Source organism: Dipodomys ordii, unplaced genomic scaffold (genome assembly GCF_000151885.1).
Source record: "Dipodomys ordii isolate 6190 unplaced genomic scaffold, Dord_2.0 Scaffold13, whole genome shotgun sequence".
Taxonomy (NCBI): Eukaryota; Metazoa; Chordata; class Mammalia; order Rodentia; family Heteromyidae; genus Dipodomys; species Dipodomys ordii.
The window spans coordinates 16830410-16851493 of NW_012267229.1; the positions used below are offsets into that span (position 1 = coordinate 16830410).

At 53.5% G+C, this 21084-nt stretch overlaps 1 protein-coding gene across 3 annotated transcripts in view; it reads left to right on the forward strand.

Annotated features, from left to right (window-relative positions):
* Nucleotides 1–1100: 1100 nt before the first annotated feature.
* Dlgap4 (discs, large (Drosophila) homolog-associated protein 4) overlaps nt 1101–21084 on the forward strand; it is a 69121-nt gene continuing 49137 nt past the window's right edge. For 2 of the 3 annotated variants that reach the window (XM_013010930.1, XM_013010929.1), the window contains exons 1-5: nt 1101–2175; nt 4324–4568; nt 6265–6379; nt 8869–8919; nt 13268–13508. In XM_013010930.1, coding sequence (XP_012866384.1) covers nt 1177–2175; nt 4324–4568; nt 6265–6379; nt 8869–8919; nt 13268–13508 — 1651 coding nt within the window. In that variant the 5' untranslated portion in view covers nt 1101–1176. The remainder of the gene's footprint in view (nt 2176–4323; nt 4569–6264; nt 6380–8868; nt 8920–13267; nt 13509–21084) is intronic. The other variant, XM_013010931.1, reaches the window with a different exon arrangement.

Consider the following 21084-nt stretch of genomic DNA (forward strand, 5'->3'; position numbering starts at 1 on the left):
CTGTCATTGGACGCAGGCTCAACCTCCGGCTGAAAGCCATTATGCCCACCCAGAGCTTGACCGTGAACATGGGCAGCCAGAGCTCTTGGCAGACTTGGGCCCTGGTCGCCTACTGCCTCTCATTCTTCCACTCCCGATGGGAAGAAGCAGGAGCTAGCCCTGCCCTCAGCCTGGTTATGGAAACACAGACTGACAGGTTAGGGATGCTGGGGGAAAGGAGGCCAGCAATGTCAGCCAGGCAGGAACAGATTTGGCCAAGTTCTCATCTCTTAGTGAAGTCTTGCCTGGTCCCTGAGTCCCCAGGATGCGCCTCTCTTCTCCATTCCAGCCATCACTGCTTCATCCCAATTGGGAACCATGGGCGGGTAAGCTTGCTGGCCTCCCTGATGTCCATGGCCCCATCACACAGCCCAGAGGTCTCTGCTCCCTCAGCATTTAGTGAGGGGGCAGAGTGGGTATTTACTGAGGGTTACACGAGGAATCCTCTGCTAAACTAAAAGAGCCGGACAGCACTGCCCTCGGCCGCAGGTAAGCTGGGTCCTGCCTGCTTCTACTCTGTGCATGGCCTCTATGGCGCATAGGCAAGAGGTGCTTGAGGGACCAAAGCCTAGGACTGCCAGGAGTCCTCAGCCGGGATCCTGGGAGTCCCAGGGGTCTCCTGCCCGGACAGTCCCGGTCCTGAGCACAGTCCTCCCAGGTTGGCCTGGCCTGAGGGGTGCGGACAGAGCTTGGAGGTGAGCGCAGCGTCCTCGAGCGTGCAGCTCCTCGCAAGAGCAAGATGGGAGGAGGAGGGGGACGGGCAGCTCCCCCCCCATGTCCCACCATCTCCCCCCGTGCCCCACCAGGCTCTGCAGGGGGCTCTGAACATCTGTCCCTCCAGCCAGGTACTGTCTAACAGCTGGCTGCCTCCAGTGGCAGCTTCTGCATCCAACCAGAAGGCGTGACTCCCCGGTCTGCTCTTGTCCCCGCCCCGTGATGGCGATGGCCGTCTCCACACTCCAGCTTTCCTCTCAGCCCCGAGGCCTGACCGTGCCAGCCCCCAGCCCCCTGCAGCCCGGGCACCAGCTCACTCCTCTCTTGTCTTCTCTCTCCAGGACAGCTGCTGCCCAGGAGAGGAGACCTGGGCGCCCTGTTAGGGCAACGCCCTCCCCGCACCCCGCCTCACGGGCCGGGATCATGAAAGGCCTCGGAGACAGCCGCCCCCGCCACCTGTCCGACAGCCTGGACCCGCCGCACGAGCCCTTGTTTGCAGGGTCTGACCGCAACCCCTACCTGCTGTCGCCCACAGAGGCCTTCGCCCGGGAGGCCCGCTTCCCTGGGCAGAGCACCCTGCCGGGAGATGGGCTCTTCCCGCTCAACAACCAGCTGCCGCCTCCCAGCAGCACCTTCCCCCGCATCCACTACAGCTCCCACTTCGAGGTGCCAGAGGAGAGCCCTTTCCCCAGCCATGCCCAGGCCACCAAGATCAACCGGCTGCCAGCCAACCTCCTGGACCAGTTTGAGAAGCAGCTGCCCATCCACCGAGATGGCTTCAGCACCCTGCAGTTCCCCCGGGGTGAGGCCAAGCGTGGCGAGAGCCCTGGCCGCATCCGCCACCTGGTCCATTCCGTCCAGCGGCTCTTCTTCACCAAGGTGCCCTCGATGGAGGGCACGGCGGGCAAGATCGGGGCCAATGGCAACAAGAAGGGCGGCCTGGAGGACGGCAAGGGCCGGAGGGCCAAAAGCAAGGAGCGGGCCAAGGCCGGGGAGCCCAAACGGCGCAGCCGCTCCAACATCTCGGGCTGGTGGAGCTCTGACGACAACTTGGACGGGGAGAGCGGCGCGTTCCGCAGCGGCGGCCCGGTCTCTGGCCTGATGACCCTCGGCCGCCAGCCCGAACGCACCCAGCCCCGCTACTTCATGCACGCCTACAACACCATCAGCGGGCACATGCTCAAAACCACTAAGACCACCACCACCACCGAGCTGACCACTCCTCCGCCCCCACCTGCCCCTCCCGCCACCTGCCCCAGCCTTGGTATGGGCTCCGACACCAACTACGTTAAGCGGGGCTCCTGGTCCACTCTGACCCTCAGCCATGCCCATGAGGTCTGCCAAAAGACCTCAGCCACCTTGGACAAGAGCCTACTAAAGTCCAAGTCCTGCCACCAAGGTCTGGCCTACCATTACCTGCAGGTAGGTGTCTGCTAGGGTCAGCGGACTGAGGGCTGGGAACACGGGTGGTATCTTTTGAGGCACAGCTAGCAGTACCACAGACCCACTTGGGAAGTGGCTTTGTTCTGAGCCTCTCACTGGTGGGCCAACTACTACTAATAGTAATTAAAAAAAAAAAAAACCTCCATTGATTAAGCCTTAGGTGACATTGATTAGGACTTTCAGAGCCTAACCTGAGAAGCAGCTAAAACATGCCCCTGGAAGCATCTCTCTCTCTGTCTCTCTCTCTTTCTCTCTCTCTCTCTCTCTCACACACACACACACACACACACCACAGCTTCTGTAATGCACTAATGCGTGTGAGCACTCGCCATGCGCCAAGGCCATGGAGTTTGCAGGTAGCAGGAGGCTTGGAAACCTCACTGCTACTGCACTGTTAGGCTGAGCAGGGGCACAAAGCCCAGTGGGTGGAGTGACACGGAGCACACTGCCAACAGAAGGGGCTGCTTCTGTAGTACGAAGCGCCATCTCCAGGGTTCATCCAGGCACAGACCTAGCTAGCTAGCTCTTGGCAAACGACATCCGATGTTGACATCTCGGCAGCCTTTCAAACCTATGGAGAGCTTCTGTGCCTCTCCACTTCTTTGGTTTCAACACCAGGTGCTTTGAAACGGGGAGAGTGTGTGACCTCTCCCTCTCAACACAGAACTGTGGGGGTCTTGATCAGGTAGAAATGCCTCCGAGACAGCAGGAGAGGCCCTGGAACCTGGGCTGCCTGTGGGCTAGGTGGGTTGGTCTTAGAATCTGAGCAAGAATACATAAGGTCCCAGTCTCCAGGGACTGTGCGGCCAGTGGAGACTGGATGTGCAGTCAGTTGTGGGGGTTACTGTGGGCACGTTCTCAGCTGGAGGAAGTGGCCTCTGGCATCTGAGGCCATGGGCCCTGCATGCACTGGAGTGGGAGTGCTGTGTGCACTGGAACATGTCTCAGCATCCATGCAGTCCTGTGCATGCAGTCCTGGAGGGCGTGCACTGGTGTGTTGATGTGTGTCTGAGTGCAGCGGGTACAGATGTGACCGTGGGAGGTGTGGGGTGCTAAGGGAGTCTGCTCTGTGGGCCTAGTGTGGACATACTGGAGGTAGCTGCGGGTCACCCCGGGTGTCCTGGGGTAAAAGCGAGTGGTGCGGAGGCGCTTGCACAGGGGTGTGGATGGCAAGGCTTGCTGCTTCGTGTGTGCTGAGATCTGTGCGTGCAGCAAGGCACGCTCGTCTGTGTCGGGGCCCAGAGTGAGGACCGAGCTCCCGGCCCTGAAGCGTGTGAAGGCTCGGATGTGAGCATACTTCCTCCCAAAGTGCCAGCCACTCTGTGCAAACAGTGAGTGAGTGATGGAGGAAAACTAACTGTGCCCACCGTCTCAGAGAAGCCAGCAGAGCTAGACATGAGGAGGTGTCCCTCAGCTGGCTCCGACCACCGGAGCCCCTGGGGGCCAGGGTGACCAGCAGTGACCTCACAGCCGTGACCTCACTTGCCTGGGGTCCCTGGGGCTCACATGAGAGAACTAAGCCTTTCTCCTGAATTTGTGGCTGTCCCATCCCTCTTTACCTCAGTTTCCCCTTTGGGGGACCAAAAAATGCCCGATTGACTCTCCCCACCCCACCCCACCCCAGGCTGATGTGCCCAGGGGCTGCTGACCCTGTCCTAGGGTCAGCTTTGGTTCCCAGTCTGGAGGCCTCTCTCTCAGCAGGTGACTGACCGGCCTCGGGCCTGGTGCTCTCATTTGTCCAGTGGGGTTGTACAGCATTGCCAGGGAGGGCACCGGTGAAGCAGCAGGGCTCCATGGGCGCTCAGGAAGCTGGGCCACAGCGAGGCCATTCTGATCCAAACCCTCCGACAGTTCTGTGGGCACTAACTCAGCTCAGTCTCCACAGAGAAATCAAAAGGTTGGAGAGGGGCAAGGATTTGCTTAAGGCCAGCAGGGAAGCTGCCACAGAGCTGGTTCTGGAACCCAGGTACCTGTCCCTACCCAGGACCCTCTGATGCGGGGTTAATGCCAGTACCGAAGGCCCAACTCCCGAGTGGAGGGACGGTCCTGCAGGACCCTTTTTCCAGATGACAAGTCCAGGCCGCCCCCACACACACACACCCACTGAGTCCTGGCCGGTGTCCCCAGGTGCCCGGTGGCGGAGGCGAGTGGAGCACCACGCTGCTGTCCCCCCGGGACGGGGACTCCGCGGCCGAGGGCCCCATCCCCTGTCGGCGCATGCGCAGCGGCAGCTACATCAAGGCTATGGGCGACGAGGACAGCGACGAGTCTGGTGGTGGCAGCCCCAAGCCCTCGCCCAAGACCGCAGCAAGGCGCCAGAGCTACCTGAGGGCCACGCAGCAGTCCCTGGGAGAGCAGAGCAACCCCCGCAGGTGAGCCGCACCCCTGCACCTCCCCTCCCCTCCCCCCACACCCACAGGTGAGGCCTGAGAGTTCCACCCTCCAGGACCAGTCTTTGCCCCGCCCCTCGCTGAAGCCCCGCCCCCGGAGCTTTCAGCACCTGCAAACCCTGCTCACTGGTCAGCTGTGCCCCTAGGTGAACCTTCCCTCAGGCTGGCCCTTCCCAGAGATCCTCAGGCTTAGTCTGGCCCTGCACATGAACCAGTTGTGCCCGAAGAAGCCCCACGATGAACCATCCATGAGTCCCACCCCCAGCACAGGTGAGCCTCATCCTTTGGCTAACCCCACCCATAATGAGAACCTCACCTGGGTGACTGGTTCAGGTAAGCTGTCTCAGGAGACACATCCCCAGGTAAGTTCCACTCTCACAGGGCAACTGCCTGGGGGGGTCTTCTTCCTGTGGGTGCCCCTGCCCTTAGCAAGCCCGCTACTGTAACCAGCAGTGGCCAGGTAAAGTGTCCCCCTGCTCCCCTTTCTCCTGTAACTGGTCCCCAGGGTGGGATCTGGACCGGGGGGGGGGGGTGAAAGCAAAGCCAACACCCTGCCTGGAATTCCACTGCGGCAGCTGCATCCTGGGCTCTAACAGTCAGAGGAAGCCTGCTTACTCCACGTTCCTCAACTCCTTAGAAGTGAGCCACTCAGCTTCACAGAAGAGGTGGCCAGGGAAGGTGGGGACAAAAGGAAGGGAGCAGGATTGGCAGGTGACAGGGGCACTGAGCAGGAAGAGAGCAGCACATTTGGGGCAGCCAGGAAGTGCAGGGCAAGGCCAAGTATGGCCTCAGGTTGGAATTTGGAACACCCCCAAACCTGCCCCAGTTCTGTGAGCCTCACACGTCCCAAATGAGGAGACTGATCTGGTTGACTGGTCCTGAAAACCTGCCGTCTTACCAATGACCAGTGAGCATTAAGGTGAGAGGTGACAAGACCAGGGTACACAGGCCTGGAATGAAAGAATCCATAGTAAGAATGAATAGCTGCTGTCTGTTGGCACTGGCCTGGCTGGCCACTGTGTCTACCCCAGTACACTTGAATCTGTATCATTCAATGCTTACGCCAGTCCTGGCAGGCAGACAGGGTCACTGTCTGTGAAAGAGGATACCAAGTCTGTAGCAAGGGTGGTAAGTTGACTGACTTCCCCTTCTGCAGGGGGCTGGATTCCAATCCAAGCCTCTGTAGTGTGATCTATACAGATGCTTAGGGGCCTTATTTCCAGAACAAGCATTGAGGGCAGAGCTGGCTTCACAGACTCAGTGGAGGGGCACTGGGGACCTGGTAGATGTCACCTGGACATCGCATCCCTCAGGGAATTCCTAGCCAAAGGTCAACACTGTAAATCTCTATCCACCTTCTCTGTCCAGTCTCTGAAGTGACCCCAGGCTTGCAGGGAGGAAAGGGTGGGATGGGGACTGTACACTTGGCCTCAGGCCTAAAACAGTCAAATGCACACTTGTGCTGCCACCTTGTGTCTGCATCGGGCATGACAAGTGAGGTGAAGGCTGGGAGCGCTCCCTTTGTCAGTGCTACCCATCCGCCCAGGCTGGCAGCAGTAACTTCCATTTTTCCCTTTACCACTGGATGACCTCTTGTCCAGTCTTTTCCCCTCTGGGCCTGTTTTCCAGACTTAACGGTGGGTGAACTGAGCTCTGTATGCTCTCTGCCCCACTCCAGGAGTCTGGACCGCCTGGATTCAGTGGACATGCTGCTACCTTCCAAGTGTCCGAGCTGGGAAGAGGACTACAACCCCATCAGCGACAGCCTCAATGACTCCAGCTGCATCAGCCAGGTCAGGGCGGCCTGAAGGCCAATGGACTTGGGAGAACACAGACATCTAGGCCCAGCCTTCCTCCAGAGTCCTGGGATACCTATGTGGTGCTTCTGTTTAGTCTTTGTTCCTGAAGCTATATGTGTGTGTGTCTGTTCCACCTGCTGTCCTGGGGCTGAAGAGCATTGTCATTGGGACTGACATACAAGGCCTCTGCAGCGGAGGACCCCAATGGACAATGCACCCACACATACACATTGCCAAGACCTGGGCTGCCAAAGGAGGCTCTGGGCCTTGTTACTTCTCATTGTGTTCAGAGCCAAGGGGTGAGAGAACTGGAGATCTGGCTTTGAGTCCCAGCCTTGTCTTCAATGCTACAAATCTGACACAAATCACCTCCCTTCCCTGTACCCAGTTTTCTGATGAAGCACGGGAGGAGGGTGGTGTTTCCTATACCGGAGTTCTGAGTGGGTAGATTAACCTCTTGAACTTACTGTGCTCAGTAAGGGTAGCTACCCTTAAGCTTCTCACTATCTTGCTGTGTGACCTTGGGGAACTTACGTGTCTGCTTTGGGTCCCTGGACCCACTCGGGAAAAATAGGTGTGGCAGGGCCAGCCCCACCATGGATCATGACAGGCACACCTCGTGTTCCTTCAGTTCTGTGCAAAAAAGCCTTCAGCTCCCTGGGATTTCACAGCCACCCTCAGAGGTGGCCTTATTGTCTCTATCCCCATATCCATGAGGGGAGAACTGAGGCTCAGAGAGGTCTCACACCTAAGAAGGAGGAGAAGCTGAGCAGATCTCAAGCTGTGGGCCCCCAGTCCTGTTGTGGAGGCAGTGCCTTAGAGTTTGCAAATTCTCTATGATGCGGGTTGGGAAACAATCTCTGGGGCCCAGAGAGGGACCATGGGGAGCAGTATAGCAGGCAGTGGGGCAGACCCAGCCTCCTCTCTGCAGAAATAAACCCTGCACACAACAGATATAGACTCACAGCCAGGACTGTCGACAGCCCAGAAGGGTTGGTATATGGCTCAGTGGCAGAATGCTTTCCTGGTATGAATGAAACTTGAGGACCCCATGGCTCATCAGATCCTTCCCTAGCCCTGGAGACACCCAGGAATCTGACCTCATACATGAAGAGGGACAGAGCACTTGCAGGTCCCAGCAAGTGCCGCCTCCAGCCTCTATACCTGCTGCTCATTTTGCCCAGCTTCTCCATACCTGTGTGAGTGTGCACGCGCGTGTGCATGTGCATGCACATGTGTGTGTGCATGCATGCTGGTAGGCAGCTTAAACTCAGGGCCTAGGCACTATGTCTTAACTTTTTCTCTCAAGGCTGGCACACGACCACTTGAGCCACAGCTTCACTTCTAGCTTTTTGATGGTTCATTGGAGAAGAGTCTCATGGACTTTCCTGCCCAAGCTGGCTTTGAACTGCGATGCTCAGATCTTAGCCTCCTGAGTAGCTAGGATTACAGGCGTGACTCATCAGCATCCAACTTCCTCCCGTACTGTGAGGGAAGCTAGAGTTTTTACTTGGACCTGAGAGGCTCTGATGGACCTGAGCCCTGCCGCAGGCACCTGGCTCCTTTCTGGGCCTCACAGACCCAGGCAGCATGTCTGTCTACCCCATGCTCACTGCACTTGCCCCTCCTCCTCTCCCTTCCCCTCCCCTCCCCAGCCCCATGCTCTCTGCACCCAGATTTCTGTACAGCTAGTGTCTCTGATGCTCCGAGAACCCCAGCCCCACCCCCCAGCCATCCTTGTCCCTGAGATTGGGGTCTTCTGCAGGCAGGTACCTTGTCTTGTTCCCTGCCCTCAGCAGGTGTTTGCTGATTGTCTGTGCCCTTCCCTGTCTCTCCAGTTCTACCAGTTATCTCCTGTCTCCCTGACCCTTTGAGTCTTCATTCACATTTTTCTTGGCTTACACGTGTGTTCCAACCTTCTTGTTTTTCCATGTCTCTTACGTTCTCCATCCCTGCCTCACCCAGGCACCTGGAACACACAAAGGGCTCATGGAATTGGCCAGGCTGGGTACTCCCATAGGAATCACCCCTACCTCCCTACCCAACCCCACCTGACTCCCAGTCTCTAGGGTTCTCTAACCACCCCCCAGCGCCTACTCCCAGAAGGTTGAATGACCTGAGCTGCATCGAAGCCTGGGAAATACTCCAGGGGCTGTCCCAGATCTGAATTTGCAGGCGAGCAGCCTGCCGGGGTAAGAGGCCTCAGATGGTGCATCCATGGTCCCAGGGGCTACAGAGGAAAAGGACTTATAAACAGTAGATTATAAGTTCTTATTGCTGCCCAGCCCCAAACATAACCTCTATCCCAAGGAAGCCAAGTGAGGTCTAGCAGCGAGGTGGGTGGGGGGGACAGCCAGGATGAGGTCAGACTAGCCAAACCCCAGCTCCCTGGCACATGAGCCTGAGCAGCCCAGCCCAGCCCAGCCCAGCCCCTGCCCCAGCCCTGGCCTCCCTAACCCCCCCCCCCGCTCTCTTTCCTGCAGATTTTTGGACAGGCCTCCCTGATACCCCAGTTGTTTGGCCATGAGCAGCAGGTCAGTATGATTGTCGTTCTCATGCACACCAGTCCAGAGCACAGGCCAGTACCTGAGGGGCCTCGCACCTAGCTTGGGCCAGCACAGCCACAGCCAGTGCGAGGAAAATCCCCTGTAATGAGGATGGGGCTGAGGCGCACACCGGTGACCTGATCCTACCACCCCCATACCTCTGTCACTGCACTTCTGTACCTCGGTTTCCTCTTCCTAAAACTGGTAAACTAGACAGGGTGCCGGTGGCTCATGTTTGTAATCCTAGCTACTCAAGAGGCTGAAGTCTTAGGATCACCGTTCAAAGCCAACCCCAGCAGGAAAGTCCATGAGATTCTTCTTTCTTTTGTCACTTGTGGGCCTTGAACTCAGAGGCTGGGTGCTATCCTTGAGCCTCTTCATGCACAGCACCACTTAAAGAGTGGTTAATTGATGTAAGAGTCTCACAGGGACTTTTCCACCCAGACTGGTTTTGAACTGCGATCTTCAGATCTCAGCCTCCTGAGCTGCTCAGATTATAGGCGTAAGCCACCAGCTCCTAGCCAGTGAGACTCTTATCTCCAGTAAACTACTCAAAAAAAGTCAGAAGTAGTGGTGTAGCTCAAGTGGTAGAGCACTAGCCTGTAACAAAAACTCAGGGACAGTGCCCAGGCCTTGAGTTCAGGATGCAGGACTGTCAAAAAAGGGGGGGCCTGAGGACAATGAGCTAGGTTATATGAATGAAGCAAGAAGTCATGTGGCAGAGCATGCTTTACATCTCAGCACTTGGGAGACAAAAGCAGGAGGATCATGGTTTTGATGCAAACCTGGGCAAGACAGACAGACAAAGATGGAGAGGAAGGAAGAGAAAGTGGGAAGGAGGGAAGGAAGGAAGATTGGCCCCCAGGACATTGGGTCTTCTGGCTCCCTCCTTGCTTCCCCCAATCCTAGGCCAGCCTGGGAAATTTCCTTTGGCCAGGACAGGGTGGAGGGGGCTGGGCCTGTGGTAGGAGCTGCCAGGTCCTAGCCCCCTCAGCCCTGAATCCTCTGACTTTTCCTCTTTCTTATAGAGCCTTTAAGAACATGAGAAAATTGAAGAGAATTTAGAAACTTTATAAAGTTGGCAGAGGTCATGTCTACAGGGCTCCCTCCCATCCATGAACACATCTCCTCCCCCTGGAAGTGCCCACCCCCACCCTATGCTCCCAAGCCGGAGAGTGGGGCAGATAAGGTGCTGAGCTCAGTCTCTCGTTGTAGCCAGGAACAGGCAAGGGGCCTGTCCAAGGCCACACTTCCCACAGGGCAAAGGTAGAGCTGTACCACCGCAGTGGAGGATGCCTTCCCTGTCCTCGCACAGGTTCTAGAAGCGAGATGTTCCCTTGAACACATTATTCTAGAGGCCTTTAGGAGCCCTCAGCGGGCTGGTGACCTCCTCCTCCCCTAACCCCAGTTAGGTGTGTGATGAGGCTGACATGAATCTCACAAGTCTTCCGTGTGACCTGCGTCAGCACTGACTCATGGCCCTACCCACTCCTCTCCCCCAGCTCGGGAGCATCTTTTTCTTCTTTTGTGAGTACTGAAGTTTGAACTCAGGACCTGGCACTTACTGGGCAGGCACAATACTTCTGAGCCACACCTCCAGCCCAGTTTTTTATTTTAGGGTGATTTTTGTTGTTGTTGTTGTGTGTTTAAACTCCAGGCCTAGGCACTGTCCCTGAGCTTTGTTTTGCTCAAGGCTAGCACCCTACCACTTGAGCCACAGTGCCAGCTTTTTCTGAGTAGTTTATTGGAGAGTCTCACAGCATTTCCTGCCCAGGCTGGCTTTGAATAGTAATCCTCAAATATCAGCTTCCTGACGAGCTAGGATTATTACCTTTTTTTTTGGCCAGTCCTGGAGCTTGACCTCAGGGCTTGGGCACTGAGCTTCTTTTGTTCAAGGCTAGCACTCTACCACTTGAGCCACAGTGCCATTTCCAGCTTTTTCTGTTTATGTGGGTGGTACTGAGGAATCAAACCCAGACTTCTTGCATGCCAAGTAAGCACTCTACCACTAGGCCACCTTCCCAGCCCGAGGAGCTAGGATTATAAGCATAAGCCACCTGCGCCCAGCTTAACTGGTTCTTTTTAGGATGGGGTCTTGCTTCCCTCCTGTGCAGGCATCTCAGCCCTGATCCACTACGTGTAGGCTTCCCATAGTTGCTGAGATCACAGGTATGTACCACTACATCCAGCTCCTCCCTATGAGGATGGTTTTATGGACTTCTCTGCCCTGGTTGGCCTCAAACTGGTCAACCAGCCAGTCTTCAGCCTCCTAAGTAACTAGGATTACAGGCATGGCCCGTCAGCACCTAGCTTGCATCTTAACCAATCTTTGTGAACTCATCCTGTTCCCTCCACCTGCTGGCCTGTATTGTCAGAGGCAGGTGCCCAGGGGTTCACTCTTGGATTTTATTCTAAACATGTAATGTAGGTTATCTCATTAGTCTTGAGAGCACTGTGGAATTGAGACTGTGATCAGCCCTATTGTACAGATGAGAAACTGAGGCACAGAGTGAATAAGTGACTTGCCTATGTTTAAACTGCAAGGAACTGATGAGGGGTTGAAACCTTGCCAGTCTGGTTCTAGAACTGCAGTGCTACGGTGCAGTTCCAAAGCAAGACCCAATTGCAGTGGGGGAGGGTAAACAACAATCCCTTTTAATGCCCCTCTAAGTGAATTCTGGGTTTTAACATGTTGACCCTGTGCAGTAGAATTCTACTGTGATAGAAACTGTTCTACCATCTATACTTGTCCATGGTAGCCACTAGTCACTAGTCACATGCCGCTTTTCAGCAGGTAAAATGTGACTGTCAAACTTTACTAAAACTAACTACTTTAAATCTAGATGAGTACCAGTGGCTCATACCTGTAACCCTAGTTATTCGGTGGCTGAGATATGCAGAAGTATAGTTCAAAGGCAGCCTTGGCAGAAAAGTCTGCAAGATTTTGTCACTAAAATAACCATTGACAACCCAGGCTGGAGATGTTGCTCAAGTGGTTGAGTGCCAGCCTTTTAAGTAAGCTGAGCAAGCATAAGACACTAAGTTCAAACCCCAGTACTGCAAAAAAAAGAGAAAAAAAAAAAACTAATGAAATACCCATGCATAGCTAGCAGCTACCATGTTGGACAGCACACATTTCAACCTTTCCCAACACTGTATTAGGTACAGATCCATCCAGTTGTTTTACCTGATGTATATATAGACAAATATCCAGAACATTCTACTTTATCCAGATGAGGAGACTGGCCCAGAGAGCACAGTGATGAGCCAGGTCACATAGCTGCCCAGCGCTGGTCCCAGACCCAGATCCAACTTTTCCTCCACATAGTACTCAGCCACCTAGTGCCTTTTCCTCCCCTAGCTCTGGCCTCGCCTCAGGCCTCCACCTACTATCCATCTTTAACCAGACAACGCCTTAGATTTTACTGTGTGGTCCATAGCTCTCAGCCTGAGACACAGGCCAGAAAACCCTTCATGAACCCCCAGAGAATATATGGTATGTGATCAGACCTCTCTGTGCTCACACTTGCAGCTTTAGATTTGCACAATCCTTGGTCATTTCTGGAGGGAACCCAGTAGGCTAGACTGAAGCAAACAGAATATAGTAAATCACATATATATATATATGTATATGTGCATATATGTGCATATATACATATGTTTTATACATATATACATATATATCATGCATATATATGTATATATATACCACTATTCTCCATGCTGTCCCAGGCAGACATCACTAATCAATCCTTGCTGCTGCTTCCCTCTTACCAGGCTGTTGCATCTGGCCCCTGCTTCTATTCCAGAACCCTGCTCCCTCCCAGTATTCATTCTGTGTGCCAAGGCTACATTCATATTCCTTGAAAACATATTTTTGGAGTATTCCTCACTGGTAACTAGGGCAAGTGTCTTCTCACTGGCCTTGAGAGAATTTTTGCTTGAAAAATACGAGATTGAACCATAAGATAGCAGGTGTACAACACAACTGCTGCAACCCCCGTTCTAACATTTAGGGCAGACATGACTAACTGATTTTAAAATTCAGATGTGACCCTCTCAGTCCAGCAGGGTGGACACACATAACAGCAGTCAAGTTAACATCCTGGGATATATTAAAACTTTCTTCTCATTGTAGAAATGAGAAACATTGAGTCCCCCAAGAGGTGACAGGACTGTTCCTTTCTTTGGGGCTCCCATCTGCTCATCTGTGCCCTGGATGAAATGAGAGGAGGAGGGGTAGGCTGAGGGGAGGTCCACCAGGCACCCCTCCCACATGTACTCCCACCCGAGGATGGGCAACGCTGACCCCTGATGCCTGCCTTTGCCTGGGCAGGTACGGGAGGCAGATCTGAGTGACCAGTACGAGGCTGCCTGTGAGTCAGCCTGCAGCGAAGCGGAGTCGACGGCAGCAGAGGTGCTGGACCTGCCCCTGCCCAGCTATTTCCGCTCCCGCAGCCACAGCTACCTGCGTGCCATCCAGGCAGGCTGCTCACAGGAGGAGGACAGCGTCTCCCTGCAGTCCCTCTCCCCACCGCCCAGCACCGGCAGCCTCAGCAACAGTCGCACGCTTCCCAGTGAGTAGTACCTCCTCAAGGGGAGGCCTGATGGCTTGTTTCGCTTAGTTAACACTTGTCCTATAGACTGACATTGGGGGGAAGCCCAGGAGTGGTCTGCACGATGTTGAAAGAGAAGCGAAAGCCAGAGGTTTTGGGATTGGACTAGAATCCACATGGGCTGATAGTCTGTCCACTGGGCAGACTTTGGGGAAGGCTGGAGCCTGGGGGACCCCTGGCTGCTTCTGGTTTAGAGCAACCTCCTGCTGGTAGGCAGGGTGGGGCTTCCTGAGCTGGACTTCCCTGTTAGGATTACTTCAACTGGCAAACCTGCGGAGAGGGGAGGGGCGGGCAGCCTAGTGCATTGACAAGTTTTCCCTTTCACAATCGGGGAAGCCCATCCTTCCCAAAGTTCTTCCAGCTCCCCTAGCGATAACTCATGTGTGACCAGAGAAAGATGGAAGGAGTGCTGTGATAAAGACAAAAGACCTGAGGCCAAGGGGAAAAGAGGCTGAGTAGAGGGCTTTGAGCTCCTCTTTTTCTCTTTTCTGAGCCTTGCTTTCCCCATCTATAAAACAGACCCCAGAGTGGTCTTAGGTAGCTAAAGACAAGTCAGGAAGCCTACCCTCCTACTACGGGCAGGCAGGGCAGCAACTCAGGTGGTGGTGGATCTTACTGCTTGTGAGACTTGACTAAGTTAGAGGGCTGGAGGAAGAGACAGCCGCTTCAAGTGTTGCCCTGGTGTTCACAGGAACTGACCCCTAATCCCTACACACACAGGGAACTGACCACCTGACGGGTTAACTAAGCTGGTCTCTGTACCGTCCCTTCCCAACTCTTCTTTGGTCTTCTGCCTCATCCCACATTTGTTCACAGCTCTCCAATGTAGCAACGCCTCCCCCTCCTCCCCTGCCAGTACCCCAAGAGCTTCATCTCATCATGGCATTGAGAACTCAGGACCTGTGTCCTGAGTGTCACCATGTGCCACTCTTGATCAATAACAGCCCATGATCTAAAAACCCAAGTTACCTGTACTGTTTCCTAACCTCCCCACCCCCAGCATACTTTGGTAAAATAGGAATAGGCTAACTGCCACTCACATGGCTGCTCCTAAAGGGGAAAATGGGAGCTAGGTTATAGCTCAGCCACAAAGCACTTACCTAGCATGGGCAAGGTTCTGGGTTCAATCCCCAACACCACCAGGGGAAAAAAGGGGCGGGAGGAGCAGGAGAACAGAGATCCAGGGACTCACTGATCTATGTGAATTCTGAAGTCATTCTGGGCATATGCTCTTAGACAGGGAATGTTCCCGGAGCATCTCCTACACTGGAGAATATGGCCTTCAGGCAGCAGCCACTTTCCTTAGGCAGCTTCCTCCTGGAAGAAAGTTTGGGAGCTAGGTGATCTCACTCTCGTCTGAGGTATGTCATGTTACCCTGCACCTGCTGCAGACCCTTACTAGGTTTCTATGTATTTGAATCCAAGGAACAACCTTGGGCCTGAGCCATACCCACAAGTATTTTTGAGTCAGGCCATTCTCTCTCCTGACTTCATGATGCCCTTACGTTTCCTATCGGCTTTTCTGACCAGCAGAGCACATCTACCAGATCACACTTTCAGAGTGTTAATAAAAGGGGTTGCAACCGCACCCTGGCTTTGGTCTGGTCCTCAAGCTGTACCGTAACCAGCTTTGACCTTGGCTTGATCTCTGTTCCCAGGCTGAATCTTAAGAATGCTCTTCTGCCTGGTGAAATGGGAGTTGACAGACTTATTTTCCAATTCAGCAAGTTCTGGGCTCTCTCTATTTCCTCTAAATACTCCCTACAGATTGGCTATTGCTTTTTTATGAGTTCTGCTCTTTCTCACAGCCCAAAGGAGCCCGCTCTTGCTTTCTACATTTTTCCTGGAAACTGTCTTGCCTATACCCATCCACACTCCTCAAGTTACTGTAGAAGACAATTCTACCCAGGGTCCTGACCCACACATAATCCAGGACCTCTTTTCTCAAGCCTTCTGTAACAGTCTTCTGTCTAGTTACCACTGGGTTCTTAAAGCTAGTGCTACAGGGGCTGGGAAGTTGAGTCAGTGGTAGAGCGCCTGCCTTGCATGCCTGAGGCCCTGGGTTTGATTCCTCAGCACCACATTAGAAAAAAGCCGGAAGTGGCACTGTAGCTCAAATGGTAGAGCACTAGCCTTGAGCTGAAGAGCTGAGGGACTGCGCCCAGGCCCAGAGTTCAGGCCCCATGACCGGACCCCAAAAAAAAAAAGCTAGTGCTACATATTTTCAGTTTTTATTGCTAACACACTCCACATTTGCTACCAATATGTATCAGGCAGCAGTTATTACAATAATGCTGTGTAACAAGCACAGTAGCACACAGTAACATGCCTTTGTTCTCACTCATGAGATTGCATGTCAGCTAGTTCTGCTTAGCTGACACCAAAGGGTGTTCTGGATACAGTAGCTAGTTGGGGCATGCTTTTTCCATGGTGATGGCAGACGTGTGAGAGGGCAGCCTTGTTGGACAAGCACATTTCAAATCACTCTTCATTTCATACCTACTAACATCCAGTTGGTCAAAACAAGTTATAAGGGTTCAAAGCCAAGGTGAAACACATCCCACCTTTTATGGGAGAAACTGGTCGTGTAGCAAAGAGTATGAATACAACACATATAATCCCATGTAGTTAAACCAGAGTGTGACATTAAACTTTGTAGGGGATATGGACTCGTTATTCTTCGTGTGAGGATTTAGCCCAAACTGACATAGGAAAGCGTGTGTGCACATCACCTACCCAGATGTGTGCATGTGTATATCTATGTGGAAACACATATACACTAATATTCTCATGTGTTCACACATGTACCAAATGTTACCATACACCTGCACATATATCCATCAATTCTCACGGCCCCTCTACATGTGCCTTGTAGACTGGGGCCACCAAAGGATTTATTTGCCCCGGGATGAGAGCAGGATCTTAGCTCAAGGCCAGCCCTAGCAGAAAGGTTCAAGAGACCCTATCTTGAAAACAAGCTGCAGGGGCTGGGAAAGTGGCTCAGTGGTAGAGCTCTTACCTTGCATGCATGAGGCCCTGGGTTCGATTCCTCAGCACCACATAAGCAAAAAGAAAAAAGCTGGAAGTGGCGCTGTGGCTCAAGTGGTAGAGTGCTAGCCTTGAGCTGAAGAGCTGAGGGACAGCGCCCAGGCCCAGAGTTCAGGCCCCACGACCGGACCCCCCCCCCAAAAAAAAGAAAAAGAAAACAAGCTGCAAATGCCAGGCACTGGTGGCTCATGCCTGTAATCCTAGCTGCTCAGGAGGCTGAGATCTGAGGATCACGGTTCAAAGCCAGCCTGGGCAGGAAAGTCCATGAAACTCTTATCTCCAATAAACCACCAGAAAACGGAAGTGGTGCTGTGGCTCAAGTGGTAGAGTGCTCGCCTTGAGCTGAAGAGCTGAGGGACAGTGCCCAGGCCCAGAGTTCAAGCCCCATGACCTACAAAAAAATAAAAATAAGCTGCAGTAAAAAAACAAGGGCTAGGGGCTGGGAAGGTGGCTCAGTGGTAGAGCGCTTGCCTTGCATACCTGAGGCCCTGGGTTCGATTCCTCAGCACCACATAAGCAAAAAGAAAAAAGCCGGAAGTGGCACTGTGGCTCAAGTGGTAGAGCGCTAGCCTTGAGCTGAAGAGCTGAGGGACAGAGCCCAGGCCCAGAGTTCAGGGCCCACGACCAGACCCCCCCCCCCAAAAAAAACCCAAGGGCTAAATGTGTAGCTTGAATGAAAGCCTAGCAATCACAAGTCCCTGAATTCAGTCTCCAATACAGAAAAGAAAGAAGGGAGGGAGGAAAAGAAAAGAAAGAAGGAAGGAAGGGAGGGAGGAAGGAAGGAGAAAGCAAACAAGCTCCTTTATCAGCCTTCACTGCCATCTTCTGTAAAGGTGTCAGCAAGTACCTTTTCCACAAGGTGCTTTACTTCTGCCAGAAATTTGTCATAATCCAACTGTGTCTATAGTGTGAACAGCATCCCTCCTGATAATTCGGCATCCTTAGTGTGAAGCTTGTGCAACCATACCTGGCAAGCCTGCCATGGTTGCCTGCCCCCCACATGGACACAGACACACACACAGGTGCACCTCACTCAGCCACTGTCTCCCTGGGGGAGTTGGGCCGGCTCAGACGACCCCTACCTCACTATCTGTCTAAGGGGCAAGCCCTTGGGAGCTGTTGCTCCCTCTCCCTGGGTACATATGCATAAGGCAGGTGGGAGATGATGCTACCACCACCAAGGGGTGGGTGCTGAGGCTCTGGGAGCTTGGCAGGGGCTGGCCAGATCTTGGGCGGCTGTGGGAGCATGTGGAGCCCCCTCACCAGGCAGAGCGGGCAGCTTCCCAGCTCCAAGGCTGCCGCTGCTCTCCTCCCTCCTCCTCTCTGACCCAGATTCCACATTCCAGAAATAGCTCTGGCAGGTGACTGGCAGGCCGGCCTGCTCCAGCTGGGATGTGGGGAGGGAGCTGCGAGGCTGCAGGTACATGGTACATGACTCTCCCCAGCCAAAGGACACCTGGGAAGGGACAGAATGAGGGCCAAGGCCAGCCCCATGCCTCTCCTCTCTTTGCCTCTGAGAAAGAACAGGGAGGAGACTTCCTCCTGCCCTGCCCTTCTCCCCCATCTTCTTTCCTCTCCTCCCCCTCCCAGCTTTGCCTTCTGTCTCTACCGCATCCTTCTTTGTCTTTCCTACTCCCTCTGAATCACTGGGAGGCTGGGCCTTCACGAAGGAGTCTTTGTAAATCTGAGTGCTGTTGAGCTACGCCCTGCTCCTGCCGTCTGCATCTGCTGCACCTGTGCTTGCACACGCATTCACATGAGTGTGGCACACCCACGTACGTGTGTGCACACTTGGGGGGTCACTCTAGTGGCCAAGAAAACACCCTGCTTTCTGCTGGGAGGAGGGTGCTGAGTTCTTGTTTCAGCTCTTCTATATCACTTTGGGAAGGTACCTGCCCTTCCTGGGCCTCAAATTCAGTATCTGTGAGAGGTTTTTGTTGTAATTGTTGTTGTCACTCCTGTGGTTTGACCTCAGGGCCTCGGCCTTGTCTCAGAGCATTTTTGTCCAAGGCTAGCACTCTGCTATTTGAGCCATCATTCCACTTTGGACTCTTTAGTGGCTAGTTGGAGATAAGAATCTCTTGGCCTTACTTGGCTTAGAACCAGGATCCTCAGATCTCAGCCTCCTGAGTAGCTGGGATTATAAGCATAAGTCACTTGCTTGTCTTTCAATATCTGTTTTGCAGCTTGGATTTGGATTCCTGTGCCCATCTAAGTCATAGGCTGGTCTGTTCTCCCTTTGTCCCTTCTCCATTCTCCAGAACTCTCCCAGTTTCTCCTTTGGTTCACTTCTCTCCCACCCATACAAACAGCCTGGTAAAAATCCCCGCAGTCAGACTTGCCTACCAAGCCTACTCTAGTCTCTGGTTATTACACTGTAGGCTCTCCTCAGCTCAGCCCTTCCAATCCCCAGAGCATCAGAGACTGCAGGTAGATTTCAGTTCCTGTGTCATTGCTGATCCCTGGAGCTCAGGACTGAGATCTAGTTAAGCAGATTAAGTGCACCACCATCGATTGGTGGTGTCTGCTGTGGCCAGGGGAGTTATATGTATCTGCCACTCCTGATTTAACCGAGTTACTCCAACACCACACAGTAGATATTTCACAAAACAGCTGTAGCACAGAGCAGAAGGGTCAAGGTCACCCGGCAGGTAGCACAAGGAATAGTTTCCCACCTGTGTCTTCCTGACTGTAGAGCCTTGAGCTCCCCCACTGTCCTGTATGGGAGGCATAGTGGTCATCCTGGAGAAAGGGAGGCTGAAGTTTTTGTGTTTGTTTTTTTCCAGTACTAAGGCTTGAACTCAGGGCCTGGTACTGTCCCTTTTTATTCAAGGCTGGTTCTCTACTCCTCGAGCCACAGCTCCACTTCTGGCTTTTGGGTGGTTAATTGGAGAGTCTCACAGACTTCCCTGCCCAGGCTGGCTTCAAACCTCATCCTCAGATCTTTAGCATCCTGATAGCTAGGATTACAGGTGTGAGCCACCAGCACTTGGCTTCGTAGGGATTTTTTGTTTTTTGGTCTGTCATGGGGCTTGACCTCAGGGCTTGGGGGCTGTTCCTGAGCTTTTTTGCTCTACCACTTTGAGCCACAGTGTCACTTCCGGTTTTTTGGTAATTAATTGGAGGTAAAGAGTCTCATAGCCTTAACTGCCCAGGCCAGTTTTGAACTGTGATCCTCAGATCTTAGCCTCCTCACTAGCAAGGATTACAGTGTGAGTCCCCAGCGCTCCGCTTCCTAAGGATCTTGGAATCCCAGAAGTTCCTCAGGATGGCAGTTAAGTATCTGCCTATAGTCAGGCAGCGCTTTCACCGATGATGTTATTGATCAGCCAGTACAGGCCAGGCTGTGCTATCCGTGCCAGATGAGATAAATCAGTGAGCAAAATGAAAACCCTTGCTTGCATGAACAGTACTTAACGTGGTATAGAAAGAAGGTTTAAAATGAGGGTGTTGTGCTTGCTAGGCAGATGCTCTGCCTTTTAGTCACACCTCTAGTCCTCATGGACAGAGCATTCTATCAGGAGAGGGAGGGGAAAGATAAAAGCATATACAGTTACACAGGTTGTTGGAAAGTTGCTAGGAGCGCTGGTGGAGGGAACAGCGTGTAAGCAGGGTAGCTAGGGTAGAGCCCACTTGAGAGATTCTGAGCAAAAGACTTGTGAGGGGTTGTGTGTGGTGCTGGACACATATTGCAGGTAAGAAGGAGAGTGATGCAAAGGTCCTGAGGCAGAAGAGTACCTGGTGTGTTACAGAAGGAACCAGGGCCTCTATAGCAGGGCCAAAGCAAAGGAGAGAGCCAGGGATAACAGATGAGGTCAGAGGAGTGTAAGAGGGAATTAATTAGCCCTGACCACAAGCCTTAGAAAACCTTGGCTTTGGATAAGGAGACCTGTGGTACAGATCAGGCTGCTCTGCAGGGCCTTGATTGAGTGATACTGTGGTGACAGTGATAGTTTTTCCAGGACAGCTGGGAGGGTGGTCTTGGCAACCAGCCAGATGCTAGGGTGGGGGTGGGGGAGATAGGGAGGAACGGAAAGAGGGGGCGGGGAGAGCACAGGAGCACAGAACAAGATGAAGGAAGGAATATTATGCAGCCAGGTAGAATAGGAAGAGGGCTCTCACTCTCTCAGCTGCCAGTACTGTGCACCTGGGCAGAACAGCAACTAGATCTGAAAGGCTGGGATTTAAAAGAGCCCCACGAACTCAGAAGGAGAATGCCTACGGCCCAGGCAGGGTCTGAGTCCTTCACCTCAAACTAGGGTCCAGCCTCCAGCTCCGTAGGGAGGCAGGCAGACTGGGGTAAGGACTCAGCTCGCAGAAGGTGCATTATAATCGGGACCCTAAATCGCCTTCCGAGAGCGCTAGTGGTGCCTAGCACCGTGTCTGGCGCCCGGGGCGCTCCCGGACCTCAGCGGCCGGGCCGGGTGATCGTGTTGTTGTTATGACCATTATTATTATACCTTCGTGCAAAACCCATCGAGAGCCGCGG